We start from the raw sequence: 19,584 nt of genomic DNA on the forward strand, positions 1-19,584 counted from the left end.
CTTGTATGATGTCAGCGTATTACACACAAGAGCAGCCTGCATGATGTCAGTGTGTTACACACAAGAGCAGCCTGCATGATGTATGATGTCAATGTATTACACACAAGAGCAGCCTGCATGATGTATGATGTCAATGTATTACACACAAGAGCAGCTTGTATGATGTCAGTGTATTACACACAAGAGCAGCTTGTATGATGTCAGTGTATTACAAACAAGAGCAGCCTGCATGATGTCAGTGTATTACACACAAGAGCAGTCTGCATGATATCAGTGTGTTACACACAAGAGCAGTCTGAACACAGTATGTCACAATTTTGTTTATATGTAAGACAGCTGGTGAAAATAGAGGTAGTGCTGCACTGAAATATTGTGAATGAACAGCTGATAACCGAGTAGCCTCTCTGCTAGCCTGTCAACACCCATTTGTAAATTGTCCCCTTCAGCAGAACTATAGTATATGCATGTATTGGGAAATGGGACTTTACAGATTATTTAAAACAGTTGACCATGACATCTTCCTTGATTTAGTGTCAGCTCTGTTTTTATATTATTATTATTTTTGTAAGAGAGACTTTCTGTAAAGCCTATTTCAGGATTAAATCCCTTTTTAATAATTAAACTTTTTTTTTTTCATTAGATATACAGAAAGCTTTTGGAGACTCAGTGATATTGGTGTTTAGAGTAAGCCTTTTTTAACTTATTTTGGAGAAAATAAGTTAAATAGGGTTACAATTTTCTTGATTTTTAAAATGTTTTTGTTAGTGTAATCTTGGCATAGATTCGTTTTCATGGTCTGAAATAAAAAAAAAAAAAAAAAGATAGTCATTTTACCCTGCCAGCACCAAACCCTTTTACCCTAAGTTAGATTTGTTTGTTCTCCTGTTTCAGATCCTGGTGAAGTTGTGCAGTTTCGTGTCCCCAGCAGAAGAGCTTGCACAGAAAGATGACCTGCAGCTGTTATTCAGTGCAATAACATCATGGTGTCCTCCCCACAACCTGCCTTGGAGGAAGAGCGCAGGGGAAGTGCTGATGACAATATCACGACATGGCCTCAGTGTCAATGTAGTCAAGTACATTCACGGTGCGTGTGCTGGCCCTGATTAGTGTTAGTACTGAAGCTGCATGGCCTCACTGTCAATGTAGTTAAGTACATTCACGGTGAATGTTCTGGCTCTGGTTAATGTTAGTACTGAAGCTGTTTTCTTGGAGTGGTCTTGTTTATTATTTAATAATAAAATATGACCTCTGTAGAGGTCATAAGTTCAGTTGTGACAGATTTAAAGATCAACTGTCTGAAACACCTATGCAATCAAAGTCTTATTTCAGTCCCAATGTATCTCTGTCTCTTTGCTTACAACGTTGCATACACCTGTGCCAGAAGGAGAATGTTATTTCTCACTGCAATGCAAGGTAGATTCATAAATCAAAAGAGATATTGGCTGACATTTGTCTGCTTCCATATAGTGGTTATCTGAGCAGGTGAGAGAGGGTTATTCTCAAACATGCCACACTCCCACAATGCCTTGCAGTAATTCAGTAATTGCCCTACTGGGAATAGTACTGTATGCATGTTCCAATTAATTGGAGACGCATGCAAAGGTTTTCCCCAACCCGGTGGGTAGAAACGGAGCTCGTTTTACTTCCTCTTATTAATGACTTGTTGGAATATCGACCACTAATAATACTGGTTTTGACAGCCTTCAGCTCAGCCCAGACCTGCTGTTTGTGAAAGCTATGAGCAGACATTGCTTCAAGCAGCTCCATACTGTGTCACCGCTGCGAACAGCTGCTATTTTTAATGGGTCTCATTCCACACTTTCAGGGTACAGACTGGCTAGATTAACTCAACACGATTTATAACCCAGCAAATTATTGTAGATTCTCAGCAAAGAGCCAACACTGAGCAGCGTGTTGCATTATTCATTTCATTATTTTCAGTGGATGTTTCCCACAGTTTGAAAAACATTCTTTTTTTTTTTTTTTTTTTTTTTTTTTTTGCTGAAGCTTACCTGCACCCAGCTGTATTTGCATCAGTTCACTTTGATGTGACAGATTTATATGCGGCCGAGAGAAAGGGTTACGAGCATAGGGTAAAAAAACCTGTTCTAAACAAAACCCTTTCCATTTATTCTAAAAGATTTTAAAATAGTATTTACTGTAAATATTGTTAATTTCGATATTGTTAATATAAAGTTTTGTTTGTGTACTTTTATGACATCAAACAATTACAGGGTGTATTACCAGTAATAAACTCTGCCAAAATTATTGACAGTTCCCTTGTTTTATTAAATATCCTACAGGGCTTCAAACAAATAAGAGACACTCTGAGAAGGGCTTATTGTGTATACAGAGAATGCCTGACACTGATTTCCAGTATGTTTAATTGATGCCAGGTCAATATTGAAGTCAGTGGTGATAATACCCCATGTTGACATGTGGAGGGGAGACCCCTTTCCCAGCATGGACTGTACTATCTGATATCTGTATATTATCGTCACCAGACACCTTACCTCACAGCTGCTTTGCATTAAAATGACTAAAGGAGTTTTGGACAGCATTTCATTACATAATTTTGGAATGTATAACACTTAATATACACATTTTATTGAATACCTTAATTTTATAAGAGGGGTTCATCTAGGTATGCTTTAGTTTATTCATTTTATCGATGTATTTATTTTGCAGAGAAAGACTGTTTGGCCACATGCATTCAGAACATGCAGCAGTCAGATGACCTTTCTTCCCTGGAGATTGTGGAAATGTTTGCTGGGCTGTCTTGCTTTCTGAAAGACTCCAGCGTTGTATCACAGACATTGCTGGATGATTTCAGGATCTGTCAGGGATACACTTTCCTTTGTGATCTAATGCTGAGGTAAATCAATTCATATCCTTATCAAAGGAGGCCATCATATTTTGTAAGTCCATTACAAACTAATAATCATTTTGTTTAAAGCAGAGGTTCCCAACCAGACTCAAACCTCGAGTCCGAAGTCCAGAGTCCAGACTCCCAGTCATCAGGGTTTGAGTCCAAGTGTCGAGTCCCGAGTCCTCAGGGTCCCAGTGTCGAGTTCGGGTCGTCAGGGTCCGAGTGTTGAGTCCGGGTCATCAGGGTCCAAGTGTCGAGTCCGGGTCGTCGGGGTCCGGCTCAAAAGGGTCCGGGTCATCAGGGTCCGAGTCACTATCATATGAGTCCGAGTCAGAGTCCGTGTCCTTGAAACAAACTGAAATCAATTTTCATTAAACTAGTGGTAGTAATGGGGGAACAGTTTATCTAATGGACATTGTCTGATATTCCTCAGGAAAAATGCACAAATAATAAAAAAATATATATATATATATATATATATATATATATATATATATATATATATATATATATATATATATATATATATATATTTTTTTTTTTTTTTTCTATAGCTAGATTATTCTACACTGAACAAAAATATAAGTGCAACATACAATAATTTCAAAGATTTTACTGAGTTACAGTCCATATAAGGAAATCAGTCAATTGAAATAAATTCATTAGGCCCTAATCTATGGATTATTCAATTCTCTGGCAACCGCTCTGGTGGACATTCCTCCAGTCAGCATGCCAATTGCACGCTCCCTCAAAACCTGAGACATCTGTGGCATTGTCTTTTATTTCAGCTCATGAAACATGGGACCAACACTTTACATGTTGCGTTTATATTTTTGTTCAGTGTAATTTGCATGCCTTTTTCAGCTCTTCTGTCACTATCTTCTTTTCTTTTGGAATTTGAATTGGAGTTCTGTTTGAATGTACCTGAAGTTTATAGATAAGCTTCAAGGTGAAGTTTGTGGATGTTGTTTTTCATGTTGGTAGAAGCCGTGACCTGGACTGTAGAGTCAGTGTAGTGTTAGAAAATGGTACAGCTTCAGAATGTGGTACATGTACCAAAACTTGACCTGTGTAATAACGGAAAGTGGTACCCTGTCAGATTTTGGTACATGTGCAATCAGTTGTGATCTGATGGGTGTTTTCCTGTTGTCAAAAAGAGGTACATTTACCATTAATGATTTTTTTGCAAACTTAAACTGGCAACAGACAATCAATTTCTCTAAAAGAAAAAAAAGAAAAACAAGACCCATTGTATTGCATATGATAAATATATGCATGCTATTTTCATAATGATGGAAAAATATGATAAATAACATTAAAAACAACATAAAATACTGGAAAATATGATAAATCCAATTAATAAAGATGTAAAAGATCGAAAACAGCATAACATACCAGATTTGAATGGGCACTTCCCTGCTTTCTTAGTGGAAGTTATTTAGACATGCACTGAGTACCACTTTTTAATGCTTACCTGAAAATAACACTACACCGGTAAGAAATTAAAGTTACTTTGACTTCAATTTGGGTAAAATCTGCCAATCTGATTTAAACATTGCCAGAACTGTATATAAACTGTACTCTTAAATAGTGCATTTTGTATTAATGATACAACTTTGATAAATGAAGTGATATGTTTGACGGTAGGCAATTTTCGATTTGAGACTTTAGTGCCTAGTTTTACGCTGAATTTGCCTGGTGAATTCACTGACGTTGCTTGCAAACTGGTGGTGTGTGCTGGGAACGAGTGGAGATAAGCAAAGCGCAGAATATTTAATCACACAGCGACTTTCTGATATGAATTAAGAAGCTCTAAAAGTAGGATTATAACATATGATTATAATTTTTTCATTCATTTTTGTTTTCAGTAAACTCAAAATTATTAAGGTGACCAATGTTCTACAGTGCTTAAAAAACTTAGAACACGGTTTAAAGTAGTAAAGAGAAAGGCTTGTTAAAAGCCAAATAATTACTTCCTTGTTTACCATGCTGACATTATTTATTCCTTATAAAATTTAATTAAAAAAACTTGGTCTGTGATGGTTGCAGTTGGATTTGTGGGCGTGTGTTTAAGCTACAACCTAACCCACTTCCAATTTCTTATTCTTATTATGGTTGGGTGGGTTTTTACAGTTTCCTAGTAACTGTAATAGTACTTGTGTAATATAAAATAAAAAATGACTTGTTAATATAGCCAAGTCATGGAGCCTGAATGTTAGAGTCCAAGTCACACAGGGTCGAATCACGAAAAATGTGTCTTAAGTACAAGTTCCGGACTCGTCCTACAAGTCTGCTCGACTCTGAAGGTCCATTCCAGTCCAGAGATCATATTTAACAACCAGCTCTTAAATGAGATCATTCAACAGGCTGAGCTTCAATTATCCAATGTAGGAGTTGAGTGGAACAAAGTCCTGGACCAGCTGGGAGCCGTGTTGTTGGGATCCACTGCTGTAAAGCTATGTGTATTGTGTGCTGTTTCTCAATTATGTGAATAGGGTACTAGACACACACACACCAGGGCTCAAGAGCTCATCGTAGTAGAACATGGGTAGTAGAACGTTTCTTGCTTTTGATTTCCGAGTGACATTATTATAGGAGACACTCCGTCCTAATTGTTTGTCCTTCATGATTTCAGCCCCCAGAGAATCACAAATAAGGCGTGCAAGCAGAAAATATTTTTTCATAAGTAGAGGCTGATTTTTTTAATAACTTCAACTTCACCAATAACATTGTGTTCCTTATCTGTTTGTAGGTTGGAGCAAGCAAAAGAGGATGATTCCAAAGATGCTCTGAAAGACTTGGTTAATGTGGTCACTTCACTGACAGTGTATGGAGTGACTGAGCTCAAGCCTGCTGGCATCACCACTGGGGTGCCCTTTCTCTTGCCAGGGTTTGCTGTGCCACAGCCCACAGGAAAAGGTTTGTTTTGTTTTGCTTTTGACTAATCCTACTGTTACTCCTGGAAATGGCTGAATTAGTGCAATGTTAAGGACTTGATCATACTGCGACTCCTGCCGTAGGGGATTTATTACTTTCATATCTATCTTTTTAATATTTTAAAATAATATAAAATACTGTGTTACATAAAAATTTAATGAAAGGGGTTATTGCTAATTAAATAATTCCATAAATCTTACTTTTTATGCACTACCATGCTCTGTCTAAGTATCATATGTACAGTTTTGAAGGAAGCTGATATTAATCGGGTGAAATGACCTTGGAAGTGCAAGCATACCTTGAAAACAGAACATGCAAACTGAGATCTTTTTTTAACAGAGTGGTACCGGATGTCAAGAAATCCTTGATTGCTATAATGTACATATCTTCTTAAGCAGTATTTAAGAGGGGGATGAATCAAGGTTTATAAAAAGTCCAGCCTGTACTGTACTTAGTTCTATCTTGTTTGATTTAGGCCACACCGTGCGGAACATCCAAGCCTTCTCTGTGCTTCAGAACGCCTTTCTTAAAGCGAAAACCTGTCGCCTCACCGGAATCATCCTGGATGCAATTTCAAACATTTACATGGCAGACAGCGCCAATTACTTCATCCTGGAGTCCCAGCACACTTTGTCGCAGTTTGCAGAAAAGATGTTGAAGATGTCGGAGGTGCAGACCAAATATTTTGAGCTGTTGGAGTTTGTGGTTTTCAGTTTGAACTACATCCCCTGTAAAGAGTTGTTCAGCGTGAGCATGCTGCTGAAGTCCAGCTCCTCTTACCAGTGCAGTATGGCAGCGACGCAGACCCTACTGAAGTTCAGCCGCCACGACCCCCTCTTCAGAGACGTGTTCAGAGAGGTGGGGCTGATGGAGGTCCTGGTGAACATGCTGCACAAGTACGCTGCGCTGCTGAAGGACCCCACACAGGGGTTGAACGAGCAAGGTGTGTGAGCTAGGAAAGAAAGCATGTACAAATAGGCACAATTGTTTTAAATGTTAGAAAGGCATGATGTATCCACTCAGTTTACTGTGTTGTTTGAAATGTTGGAACCCTCTTGTATTGCAGGAGAGTCTAATAATAGCTTAATGGAGGACCAAAAGCAATTGGCGTGGCTGGTGATGGAGACCTTAACAGTGCTTCTGCAAGGGTCCAACACAAATGCAGGTAAACGGTAAAAACGTAAGAAAGATTACAAACGAGAGGAGGCCATCTTGCTCGTTTGGTTGTTAGTAGCTTAATAATAATAATAGTAATAATAATAATAATAATAATACTTTTATTTTGTAAAGCGCCTTTCATAAATAAATATCGCAAAGCACTTAACAAAAGTGAAAACAGAAAAAATAAATAAAATAAATAAAACATACAAAATATATTAAAACAGTTGGAATTAAAAATGCAATGACAGTTAGTCATAAGAATGCTAATTTAAACAATTGAGTTTTGAGGCGGGATTTAAAAATAGACAGATACTCAGAATCACGGATCTCAGAAGTTAAGTGTTCCCTTTCCACAGCTTAAGAGCATAGGAGGAGAAAGCCATGTCACCCACTGTGCGCATTTTAGTCAGGGGAACAACCATCGGAGACATCGGAGGACTGCAAAGCACGACTAGGAGTGTAGGTGGTAACTAACTCAGAAATGTAAGAGGGAGAAGTACCTCTATTGGCTTTAAAAGTTAGCAGCAGTACTTTGTAGTCAATGCGGTATTTGACCGGTAACCAGTGTAATGATTTCAGTATGGGGGTTATGTGACCACCAGAGCGAGACCTCGTCAGCACCTTAGCTGCAGAATTCTGAACATACTGGAGCTTTTGAAGGGTTTTCTTTGACACCTCAGTAAGTAAGGCATTACAATAGTCAAGCCTGGAGGATACAAACGCATGGACAAGCTTTTCTGCAGCAGACAGTGACAAGACAGGGCTCAGCCGAGCAATGTTCTTTAGATGGAAAAAGGACAACTTGGTAATATTCATAACATGCGGCTCAAAGGTTAAGCTAGGGTCAAAAAGGATCCCCAAGTTTCTCATTTTAGAACAAAACTCCATTATTACCCCGTCAATGGTCATGTTTTGACAACTGGATTTCCACAGTTGATGTGGGGTTCCTAATGGCATCACTTCAGTCTTGTCGCTGTTGAGCTGCAGAAAATTCTGTTTAATCCAGAGCTTAATGTCAGCAAAACAGTTGATGAGCACAGAAACAGCCAAGTCAATATCAGGTGTGGTTTGCAAATAAATCTGAGTATCATCAGCATAAATATGGAAATTTACACCGTGATTTCTAACAGTTTGGCTGATTGGAAGCATATATATATATGCTAAATAAAACTGGACCCAGTATGGAGCCCTGAGGAACCCTGGAAGAAACCAACCCAGTAGTAGATCTGAAACCACCCAAAGAGACAAAATGCTTTTTCTCCAGGAGATACGAGTTAAACCAACCAAGGGCAGTACCAGATATGCCGAGCATGTTCTCCAGCCGGGCAAGAAGGATATTATGGTTCACAGTGTCAAGAGCAGCACTAAGATCCAATAATACCAAGATGGAGAGGGCCCCTGTGTCTGAAGACAACAAATCGTTAACAACCTTGACTAGAGCTGTTTCAGTGCTGTGCAACTGTCGAAAGCCTGACTGTTCATAAAGTTTATTTACCAGAAGATGATTATTTAATTGTTGTGCTACGACACGTTCCAGGACTTTAGATAGGAAAGGGAGGTTTGAAATAGGCCTATAGCTGCCCATATTATCAGTGGGAAGATTATATTTTTTTAATACTGGTTTGATAGCAGCAGTTTTAAATGCAGAGGGTACAATTCCAGAACTCAAGGACTCGTTAATGATTACAGTCACAAACAGACCGAGAGTCTGGAAACAGGAACGAATGAGGAACGTAGGAAATGGGTCTAGCAAGCAGGTAGTCTGCTTCATTGTAAAAACTAATTTGGTAAGTGTGGAGTGCCGGTAAAGACATGTTGATGATAAAGTGAGGCTGGTGGTGCAAGGTCTTGGAATTGGCGTCTAATATTGTCAATCTTGGTAGTAAAAAATTCCAAGAAATTATTGTCAAGACCTTGAGAGGCAGATAATGCAGAGGAGCTACTTGGCTCTAGCATTCTGCTAATTGTAGAAAATAAAAGCCTAGGATTGCCATGGCCACTCCCAATAAGATTGGAGAAATAAGTAGATCTAGCAGAAGTGATAGCATCCCTATGCTCCAACAGTTGTTGTTGCCAGGCCTTTGGATAAACAATTAGCCCAGATTCTCTCCACTTTCGCTCAAGTTTCCAGCAAACAGCCTTCATAGAGCGCAGTTGATCAGTATACCAGGGTGAACAGCGAGTATAGGAGACAGTACGAGTTATTACAGGGGCAAAATTATTGAGAATGATAGATAAATTGCTATTATATAGTTGAACCTTGTCATCCAAGGCCACCCCTAACTCTGGAGTCCCGACAGTAGCCACTAGGGGGATACCAGGGAGTGAAACCGCTATTGTTTCTGACAGCCTAGTCAATAGATCATGGTCAATGATCTCAAGTTGCGAAAAGTCACTAATCGTTTTGGATTTACTGCAGAATGTGGCATTTCTAGATCAAATTTAATGGCCATATGATCTGAGATACCTAAATCTTGGATCAACAGGTCTAACACTGGGGCATTTCTGATGATTACTAAGTCTAAAATATGACCCCAATTATGCATGGAGGCATTTACTAATTCAGAGAGGCAGAAACAGTCCAGGAGTGCTAGGAATTCACTTACCAGAGGAGACTTTAGAGAATCAATACGGATATTAAAGTTTCCCACAATTAAAACCTGCTAAATTTCAGAGATAACTGACAGTAATTCAGCAAATTCAGACAAAAATAAGTTGTTATGTTTGGGGTATCGGCAAATAAAAACCATAACCAGAGGTAGAGACACAGGCATTTTAAGAAACCAAGTACTCAAATAACTAAAAATCAGGAACAGGAAATAAACACAGGTTAAACACAGAGTTTTACACGACTTCCGAACCACCGCCACGTCCCATGGTACGGGGTTTATCAATAAAGCCAAAACCAGAGATGGCAACCTGGTTCAACAGGAGACAGTCATTTTGTTGGTGCCAAGTTTCAGTCAGACAAAGAAAGTCAAGATTATTGTCAGTGATAAACTCACTCAGTAACAACTCTTTGTTGTTTAAAGAACGGGTGTTACATAAAGCCAATTTGAGGGTTCTGCAAGGAAGTGGATTAGCAATATTAGAAAACGTCTTGTTTTTCTATATATGGCGAAGACAGCTCGCGTCAATACCACCACGAGAGGCAGAGACATTTCGCCAATGAAATCATATAGTAAGGACATTTGTAGTTAATGAAAATCGTCGCCCCGATCTACGATGCAGATATCTTGGTCTGCGTAGAAGTCCAAAGTCACGGCAAGTGTTCAGAACAGAGATTGACAGAGAACGCTGGTGGTTGAATTGTTGCAGCTGTAAATCAGAATACTCTGGTCCATCCAGGGTGGGAGACCGCTGTGCAGTCCTCAAGCCGAGTAAACACCTGATCTGAAGTAGACAGGCAGCCCTCTCTCGGGCAGGAGTAGCAGTGGTTCACAGCAGCAGCGGCAGACCGGTACAGAGGAGGGGGAGTCAGCGGCTCAGTCCTCAAGCCGAGTAAGCACCCGGTCAGAAAATCAGGTAGCCCTCTTTCCAGGCGAAGCAGCGGCAGATCTTGTCAAGGACAGCTGCCGCGGATGATGGACAAAGGGAAGCAAGACAGGCAGTCAAGGAATATGAAATAGCTTTCAGGTCGAAAGAGCAGCCTTCACTCAGATTGTTCTCAGATCCGAGGTAAGCGATAAACAGAATTATCTGAAGCAGCCAAACGGAATCTAGATATATAATTAAAAGAGCGCCACAAAACTCAAAAGGCAAATAAAAAGAATTAAAAAAAAAAATGCGTAAAACAAAAGCATTAAGAGAATACGAGTTATAATATAATATAACTATTAATAAAAACACTCGGATAGGCGGCAGCTAAACGTGCCAGTTTCCTCTCCAAAGAGTCTAGTATGTGTTTGTATTGATCCCAGAATATCATCAAGCAGCTTCCTCAAGGATCCCAGGGTTTCAGCTTCAACAACATTATTGGGGAGCTGGTTCCAGACTCCCACAATTCTCTGTGTAAAAAAGTGCTTCCTATTTTTTGTTTGGAATGCCCCTTTTTCTTATATCCATTTGTGACCCTTGTTTCTTTTTTGAGGTTGAAAATGTCTCTTGGGTAGACATTGTCAATACCTTTTATAATTTTGAACGCTTGAATCAGATCACAGCATAATCTTTGTTCAAGACTGGATAGATTCAATTATTTTAGCCTTTCTGCATATGATGTGCCTTTTTTTTAAATTTAGTAGTTGGCAATTCATTTTTACTCCGTTTTCTCCCAATTTGAAATGCCCAGTTGTATTCAGGCTTAGCCCACGGCGACCACTCCTGTGCTGACTCGGGAGAAACGAAGACAAACATAAGCTGACCTCTGAAACATGTGCCGTCAGCCGGCCGCTTCTTTTCGCTCTGCTGGCCCGCCATGCAGCCAACCCAGAGCTACAGTGTCGAAGGACAACGCAGCTCTGGGCAGCTTATAGGCAAGCCCGCAGGCAAGCCCGCAGGCGCCTGGCCAGTCTACAGGGGTCGCTGGTGCGCTGTGAGCTGAGGACACACTGGCCGACCTAATGCTGATCCCTGTGGTACTCCATGTTCTGAGTTTTCTCCTCTAATCAGTATTTTCTGTTTTCAACATGTTAACCCTCCCTAATCCATGTGCATGCATTTCCTTGAATCCCTACTGCGTTCAGTTTGAGAATTAATCTTTTATGCAGGACTTAAAAAATCTAATCCTACTGCTTATGACATGTGCATTTCAAACTGTACATGAGAACAGAGATCTAATCCTACTGCTTCCTCTTCTACTTAATAACAGTAGACAGTACTAATAAAAGAAAACAACTTTCTATTGTAACAGATTGGATTGTGAGTTTTTAAAGCTCTGAAAAGACAGATGGCACCCTAGAGAGCACTGTGCTATACTCGTCAAGTATGTAGGGTTTATTTGAACTGTACATGTCTAGTATATATAGTTTATTTGAACTGTACACATCTAGTATGCAGGGTTTATTTGAAATGTAAACATCTAGTATATAGGGTTTAGTTGAACTGTACATGACAAGTATACAGGGTTTAGTTGAAACTTTTCATTGAAACTTATATAGGAGTGACATTAGTAGATTTATCCAAATATGTTTTTCTCAGACATTTTGGGATTAACAAATACATTAAATCACAGGCTTTCACATAGGAAACAGCTTCACGTGTTGAAGTACACTGTGGAACTGATGAAACAGGCTTTCACATAGGAAACAGTTTCACGTGTTGAGCTTCGGTGAGCAGCGGCTCAACATGGCTATTCTACCGAGGTGATTACTAGAAAAATTGATGGGGACCATTTTTATTGGCCAAAGAGCCTGCTGGAAAATGTTTTTTGAGTTCTCTGTAAATTGGATTCCACATATTTCAGATTATTTTTGAAAGTCAGGATTACGACATACTTTCATTTCCCATCCTGCCTGGGAGGGGGTTTTAAACCACCCACACATCACAGGAACAGAAAGCCCCTTAGAGCTTGGTAGAAAACAGCTGAAGTTCACAGAAATAATCAAGTCAAACAAGGGTAGAAACCAGAGCCTCTTGACAGTGTTCAGCACTCTATATGTACTTCATGTACATCCATGTCTGTGAATAAGAGGAGGCTCTCAACCCCTCTGTGAAACTGGTGACCCCTATTAAAGGGGCAACAATATATTGAGTTTTACACTAAAGTGGAGTTCCTTAGTGAGCATGTACTGCATTCCTCTGCAGCTTATCTCTCTTATCTGAGCCTGGAGCTAGTTTTAATGAGTCCACAGACTTCCCTGCCCCTTTAAATCAGGCTGCCGATTACGTCCCTCAGGTCTTTTTATCAAACAATCAAGAACAGGGAGTGTTTTATGTCAGTGTTTTTGTTTACTAGAAACACCAGAAAAGCTTCACTGTGATAATTAAACAGCATTGTCAGTAAATATGTGAACCCTCATTAAAGTGCAAGGTGAATTTGTGTTTGCTTGTTTTTCAGGTATTTTCCGGGAGTTTGGCGGTGCCAGGTGTGTCCATAACATTGTGAAGTACCCCCAGTGCAGGGAGCATGCTCTGCTGATTATCCAGCAGCTGCTGCTGTCCCCCAGTGGAGATGATGACATGGGCACTCTGCTAGGGTTAATGCACTCGGCACCACCCACAGAACTGCAGCTCAAAACACATATACTCAAGGTAGGTACACTGAGGGTTCCTTCAACAGAGCTCCAGACAGTATGCTAGCTTGTTTAGTCACTGACTGAGCACCTAATCGTGTCTGGTATTGTATTGAAGAAACTTATCCATATCACATGAGAGGTCCCCGCTGGCTCACCTAGTAAAAGCACTGGAGTCCAGGGGGTTCAGGTCTTGTTGGTTCCTGACTCTACCCTTGGCCACACTGTGCTGCATGTAGGAGTCAGCAATGACAAGTAAGTTCAGTATTTTTATTGAATCATCTCATCCTGGAAGTGTCAGAGCCAGAGTCAGGGGAGGTATATGATTGGGTGTTGTGCTTTCTGCAGGTGATATGTGCTCTTGGTATCATCAGCTTGACTCCACTGGATTAGACAGCCATATATTCTATTACTGTCCATTCATATTCCAGCTGTGTACTGACTGCTTCCTCCCACAACTCCTCCAAACAAGTGGCATTGTGGTTGGTATTGGTATCAGAACATCTGACTCCCTTTCACTCCCTGCTGTTTGTTTGAAGCAGGTTCCCTCTCCTCATTAGCTATGACCTCAAACATTTCCGCAGCACTTCCTGTGATAGAGCGTTCACCCTTTCAGAAATATTGGAAATGTTTTTGGTTGCTCTACATGTGTTGCACATTGCACGAGATCTGCATTGCACTATCTGTGGCTATCAGTGCTCGAATGCTGAAACGACCCTGAGCGTTTCCATAGATGATTCATATTATGCTTCTGTTGGGGAAGTGAAGAACTGAAATCAAATCTAAAAGAAGTTTTCCTGGACAGCGGTGTCTGAGTTTCATGGGGAGAGTGCAGTTTTTATATTGTTACAATAAAAACAAGTCTGAAGTTATCTGCTTGATTGCATTGCGGTTGAGAGAGGAGATGGGCACCCTTGTCATCCACAGTTGAGAGGCCAGTGTGCAGCCAAGCAGAATAGAGATTGCACTGCTCATATAGACCTGTCTGTGTCTAGAGCACTTACTGTAACCTAGCTTTGCTTAATAAAAGGGATACAAAGAAAGAGGATTGTTCTGTATTCAAACAGTACATAATAACACGAAGAAAGTTTATTGTAAATGCTCTGCAAAAGTTTTTTCTGTTTTTGTCAGTAGTTCAATTCCTTTCAGTAGCAAAACATCCATACAAATGAAATAGAGTTTTACAGCAGGGATATTGTTGAGATACCTGTCCACTGTTTGTGTTAGGTGGTGTGTTAACTGTGTTACACTTTGGTTAGAGTCCTACCTGTATTCAGAGAAGGTCATACTCAATTGTGATAAAGATACTGATGACATTCTTTATCACAAGTTGAGTGTGTCTGGAATCTGGAGATGCACTGTATTTAGCAACCTGTATGACTGGAAGTATGGCACACTGACAATAATTGAAAATGCAGCTAATCCTACTTCCACATTTGTCCCTTTCACAATGAATTGAACTTGCTAAACAAACATGATGAAACAGGAGGTAGGCGAGGAGTATTTTAGCCAGGATGGTATTTTGTATTACAGCAGCGACAGGCGACTCCTATAATTGTAATTGAATATCTCATTGTAATAATATTAATAATAACATTAATGTGTATTGTGATACCCACAGGCCCTTCTCGCTGTCTTGAGAGAGAGTCACCGCACCAGGACAGTGTTCAGAAAGGTCGGAGGATTTGTTTATGTCACCTCTCTGCTGGTTGCCATGGAGAGGTCCTTGTGTTCTCCCCCTAGAAACGGCTGGGAGACAGTCAGCCAGAAGCAGTTGTTTGAACTGCTGCACACAGTGTTCTGCACACTGACTGCTGCCATGCGCTATGAGCCTGCCAACTCCCACTTCTTCAGCACAGAGATCCAGTACGAGAAGCTGGCGGACGCAGTGAGGCTGCTGGGCTGCTTCTCTGACTCCAAGAAACTCTCCCCGGCAACAGTCTTCCCATCAAACTCTCAACCCTTCCAGAGGCTGCTTGAAGAGGAGCTCCTCCCAGGGGACAGTGTGTCTCCCAGTCTGAGGCACTGCAGCAAGCTCTTCATCTACCTGTACAAGATGGCCACAGATTCCTTTGACAGGTGTGCACCTAGTGCTACGTTGCCAGTTTTTAGGGCCTACCTGGCAGTAGAAAAAGATTGGTGATAGAATACATGTGCTTTCAACCTCAAGGCTTTGTTGTGCCTGCTCATTACAATTGTAATTCTCTTTGTAGGTGGAATTTAATTGGACAGGATTTTTGGATTCCTCTCTAAAAGACACAAGTAAAACACAAAGCGGGCAACTTACAAGCCCCAGTATCAGCTCATTTGCATTTTAATTAAACATATGTGATTTCTGCAAACTGACTGATAAAGACTCAACGCTTCCAGATATTGGCACAGTGTTCTGTGAATATCTAACTCAGTTCGATCGTGGTGTCACGCTAGAATGAGTCTCTTGCTAGTTTTGGTTGGGGTGTCACACTAGAATGAGTCTCTCCTAGTTTTGATCGGGTTGTCACACTAGAATGAGTCTCTCCTGCTAGTTTTGATCAGGGTGTCACAATAGAACAAGTTTCTCCTGCTAGTTTCTTTGCAAAGCTATCTTCTTTCTCAGAGTTGATTTCATGTTGATTTCAGGGTTTTAATAAACCTTCATGCTAAATGTGTTGCTCACTATGGAATTGATCTCTCATCTGATATGGAGCCATATTGAGGTTTTGTGACTTTTGTGTATCAATGATACAATCCTTTTCACATTTCTATTTGACTTTGTTTACAAACCATTTGATTTAACAGAGCCCTGATATTCGTACAGGGGTTTCTCTTCACAAAAGCTCCTGTTTGTAGTTTACATGTGAATTATGGTAAAATAACCTTGGCAAAATGGATGTCTGATTGGGTTTATATTTTTGCACCAAATGGTTCAGGCTCTCATCGCTAATATGAAGTGTGAAGGAGTCAAGCCTCTGGTTGGGAAGGGCTTTCTCTTTCTGACAGCCCTTCACTCTACTTGGAGTCTGCAGAGTCCAGTAGGCATGGCATTGCCTGCCATTTTTGAAAAACAGCCATCCCTTTTTTATGAATGTTTTCTCTGTTTTACTCCAATCTACTTCTGTTAGGCTAGGTTTCATTCCTTTGTAATTTGCTTTTTTTAAATTGTAAACCTTAGCTTTAGTCGTTACTTTTTGCCTCAACTCTGTGTGTCTGTCATGTCTATTGCATGCCCTGCTACGATGTTCTGTCTTTTGTGTATTCTTGCTCTTCTCTGATACTAACGAGCTTCCTGCCTCTTGTTTTCTCTCCTAACTTCCTAATGTTGATTGGCTGTGATCTGCTGTCTTGTGTCTGTAGTCGTGCTGAGCAGGTGCCTCCTTGCCTGACACGCGAGACCTCCCTCCCCTCCCCGTGGGGGACCCCAGCTCTGCCAAGGAAAAGGTACTCCCCCGGGCTCCCAGCTTTCTTTCTGTTCACGCTGAGCCCGTTTCTTTAAGCCTTTTTACTGTGTCATCTCGTTTCTGAATCCTTCTGCTTTCTTATACTTTGTGTTATAAAGTAAGACTGCTTTTGTATGAAATGTCTGTTTAAAATGGCTTTGCTGTGCTTTCCAGTGCTTGCCACGGCTTGCATTGCATTGCTGGATGTGTTTTTTAACACCCAGTCACAGCCCTGCAATGGAAAAGACATTCCAGTAACTGTACATGTTGCGCATGGTTTATCATTCTGGATTTTGCTTTAGGAAGTTTGCATTGCAGGTGTCACCTTCTGTTAGAAGAAAAACTGTCTAGAAAAGGAGTCATTCATATCCATTTTAAAGACTCTTTGCTGTCTTGTTTAAGTTTGTGAGTTCTTCTGGTTTAGTAATAACGTGTTTTGTTCAGTTTAAGACATTAAGAAAGCTGAATGTGTTTCAGTGAAGTAAAATGCATAATGTAGATCTCATGTAGAAACAGCATCCCATCGTTTTGACAGAGTGAAATTCCCAAAGTGTTACTTGAAGTGTGGTGTGTGAAGTACAGCCCTGGTTATGCTCCAGTGTTCCTCTGTGCTCCTGCAGACACGGCTATCACTTAGTGTCGGCCCCGGGGCCCGTCCTTCCTCTGAAGCAAGTCACTGAGCTGAAGCTGCACTCTGGAGATGCTCCCCTGCACTCCCCCGATGCAGTCGTCATCCACCCTGGAGCGGTGCTGGCCATGCTGGACCTCCTGCCCTCTGTCAGCTGTGACACCCACCCTGAGGTATGAGTCGAGTGCACACATCCACCTGAGTTTACTTTAGAATGAGTTTTGCTTTAGAATAAGAACACAACTGATAAAACCCCTATTCTGGAAAGGCTCCTGTCTTCTCAGCCACAGTGGCTGGTCTGAAACCTGGTTTCTCTTGATGAGTAAACTTCATTTATCAACCCAATATTATTGAGTTCTTGCTTGAAGTGGATGTGCTCATTATAAAGTGCATGCTGTCTTTCTCTTGTATATTCTCAGATGTGTTCGTTATAAAGTGCATACTGTCTCTGTCTCTTGTATATTCTCAGCACGCCTTAGACCTCCAGCTGGCGGTGGCTAACATCTTGCAGCTGCTGGTTCACACAGAGAGAAATCAGCAGATGCTGTGTGAGGCAGCCCTTCACTCCAGACTGCTCCAGCGGTGCAGCTCTGCCCTGGCTGACGAGGACCACCCCCTCCACCCCCCACTGCAGAGGATGTTTGAAAGGCTGGCCTCTCAGGCCTTACAGCCCATGGTCCTGAGGTACTGCTCCCCTGCAGGTTACACAGGCTCAGGAACGGCTGAGCCCCACTGAAAGTTAAACAATGTGCTGTATTAAACTATTCATTGATTGCGCACTGTAGAAGCTGCCAGCTTTATGTCTTATAAACTGAGAAATTCTTTGTAAAATACCACAACAGGTTTTTGCACTATAGTACCTACTTTAAGAAATATATATAATAGCACTGTGAAGGCATCTCCAGAGTAACTTTCACATCATCAGCTTCTCAGTGTCAGGCTGGCTTGGCTTTTTAGCTGTAAACCGTGCTTAGAAAGAGAAGCTGCTGCACGATCTATTGAACTCTTCAGTATGTAAAGAACACTATTTGTAAGAGATGTGAGTTTAGATGAGATGCTTGGTTTTAAACAGCTCATTTTATTAATATCAGTGTATTGAGGGTCCTATAGGTGTTGGTTATAAAATCTGCTTTGACATTTTTGGAGACCTTTATTACTGTTTTAAACAATGCAAATGAAATCATCACTACAAATACTGTGGGATTGTCATTCTGGAATCAGTGACCTGTCTGTGTAACTAACAACCCATTACCACAGAGTACAATGAATCTCAATTGTTTTGTGTTAACACAGTGAGTCTTTGTGTTGTGTTTTAACAAGGGAATTTCTCCGCCTGGCAAATCCGTTGAATTGCGGTGCTTGGGACAAGAAGCTATTGAAACAGTACAGAGTCCACAAGCCCAGTTCTGTATGGTTTGAAGCTGAAATGAGAAGTAAGTTGTGTACTCTTGGACTATTTTGTTATCCTGTGTGTACTGGAATGGTTACAAATCTAGCTCTTGCTTCCACATGAACAAAATGCAGTGATAGGCCTGATGTTTGGGTCCAGTGTCTGTTCTGAAGTGTATTTATTAATGACATCCAATTGTAGCTGTTCCTACTGGATACTTTTCTGGAATAGATAAGTAGTTGATCAAACAGTGATGTCACATTCTTCAAAGAGCAACATGGAAATGTGTTGAACCCCCTATTAAAAAGATCCATAGTTCAGTTTAAATGTAAAGATTACTGTCAGTATTTCAATGAATTTTATAAGAAGTTAGTAATTTAAACACATAGTTAGAAGGTGTTTGTGAAGGACTTGCTGTCTGTAGTGCAGCGTGGGGAAGCTTGTCCAGTGACAGTGTTTCTGAAGGACATGTTGACTGTAGAGCAGCGTAGGGAAGCTTGTCCAGTGACAGTGTTTCTGAAGGAGATGCTGTCTGTAGTGCAGCATGGGGAAGCTTGTCCAGTGACAGGCCTTCATGTACCTACACTGCAGCTCTCTCTGGTGTAGCCAAGTCAGCTCCTTGTGCAGATAATACCTCAAGTGAGCATACTGAAGCTGTAAATCCATGAGGTGCCTATAGACCAAACAATATTATGAAATGATAGCCTTGTTTTGAACAATTGTGTGAAAAAAATAGTGATTGTATTTTAAGTATTTACTTACGTATGGAAGCTGGTGTTGGGGGACTGTGCTGTGTTTTTTTTTTTTTTTTTTTTTTTTTTTTACAGTTTATGCTTTATTGTATTCTGTTTAGTACAGACGTCAAGTAACATTTTTTAAACTGTTCCATCAGTGTTAGAAATAAAAACAAACTGGATGTAATAATATTCAGAGGCACATTCTTGAAATATGGGTAAATGAAAACGTTTGAAAGAAAATCTGTATCTATGCACAGAATCCAAAGATGTACCTGC

At 40.6% G+C, this 19,584-nt stretch overlaps 1 protein-coding gene across 2 annotated transcripts in view; it reads left to right on the top strand.

Moving 5' to 3' along the window:
• Positions 1–19,584, top strand: part of LOC121299887 (WD repeat and FYVE domain-containing protein 3) — a 98,943-nt gene that overhangs the window by 19,101 nt on the left and 60,258 nt on the right. The window contains exons 6-16 of one of the 2 annotated variants that reach the window (XM_041228085.1): positions 892–1,084; positions 2,689–2,875; positions 5,622–5,788; positions 6,282–6,749; positions 6,873–6,971; positions 12,963–13,156; positions 14,759–15,216; positions 16,471–16,554; positions 17,174–17,354; positions 17,651–17,865; positions 18,502–18,614. In XM_041228085.1, the coding sequence (XP_041084019.1) occupies positions 892–1,084; positions 2,689–2,875; positions 5,622–5,788; positions 6,282–6,749; positions 6,873–6,971; positions 12,963–13,156; positions 14,759–15,216; positions 16,471–16,554; positions 17,174–17,354; positions 17,651–17,865; positions 18,502–18,614 (2,359 nt within the window). The remainder of the gene's footprint in view (positions 1–891; positions 1,085–2,688; positions 2,876–5,621; positions 5,789–6,281; positions 6,750–6,872; positions 6,972–12,962; positions 13,157–14,758; positions 15,217–16,470; positions 16,555–17,173; positions 17,355–17,650; positions 17,866–18,501; positions 18,615–19,584) is intronic. The other variant, XM_041228095.1, reaches the window with a different exon arrangement.

Source organism: Polyodon spathula, chromosome 2, assembly GCF_017654505.1.
Source record: "Polyodon spathula isolate WHYD16114869_AA chromosome 2, ASM1765450v1, whole genome shotgun sequence".
NCBI lineage: Eukaryota > Metazoa > Chordata > Actinopteri > Acipenseriformes > Polyodontidae > Polyodon > Polyodon spathula.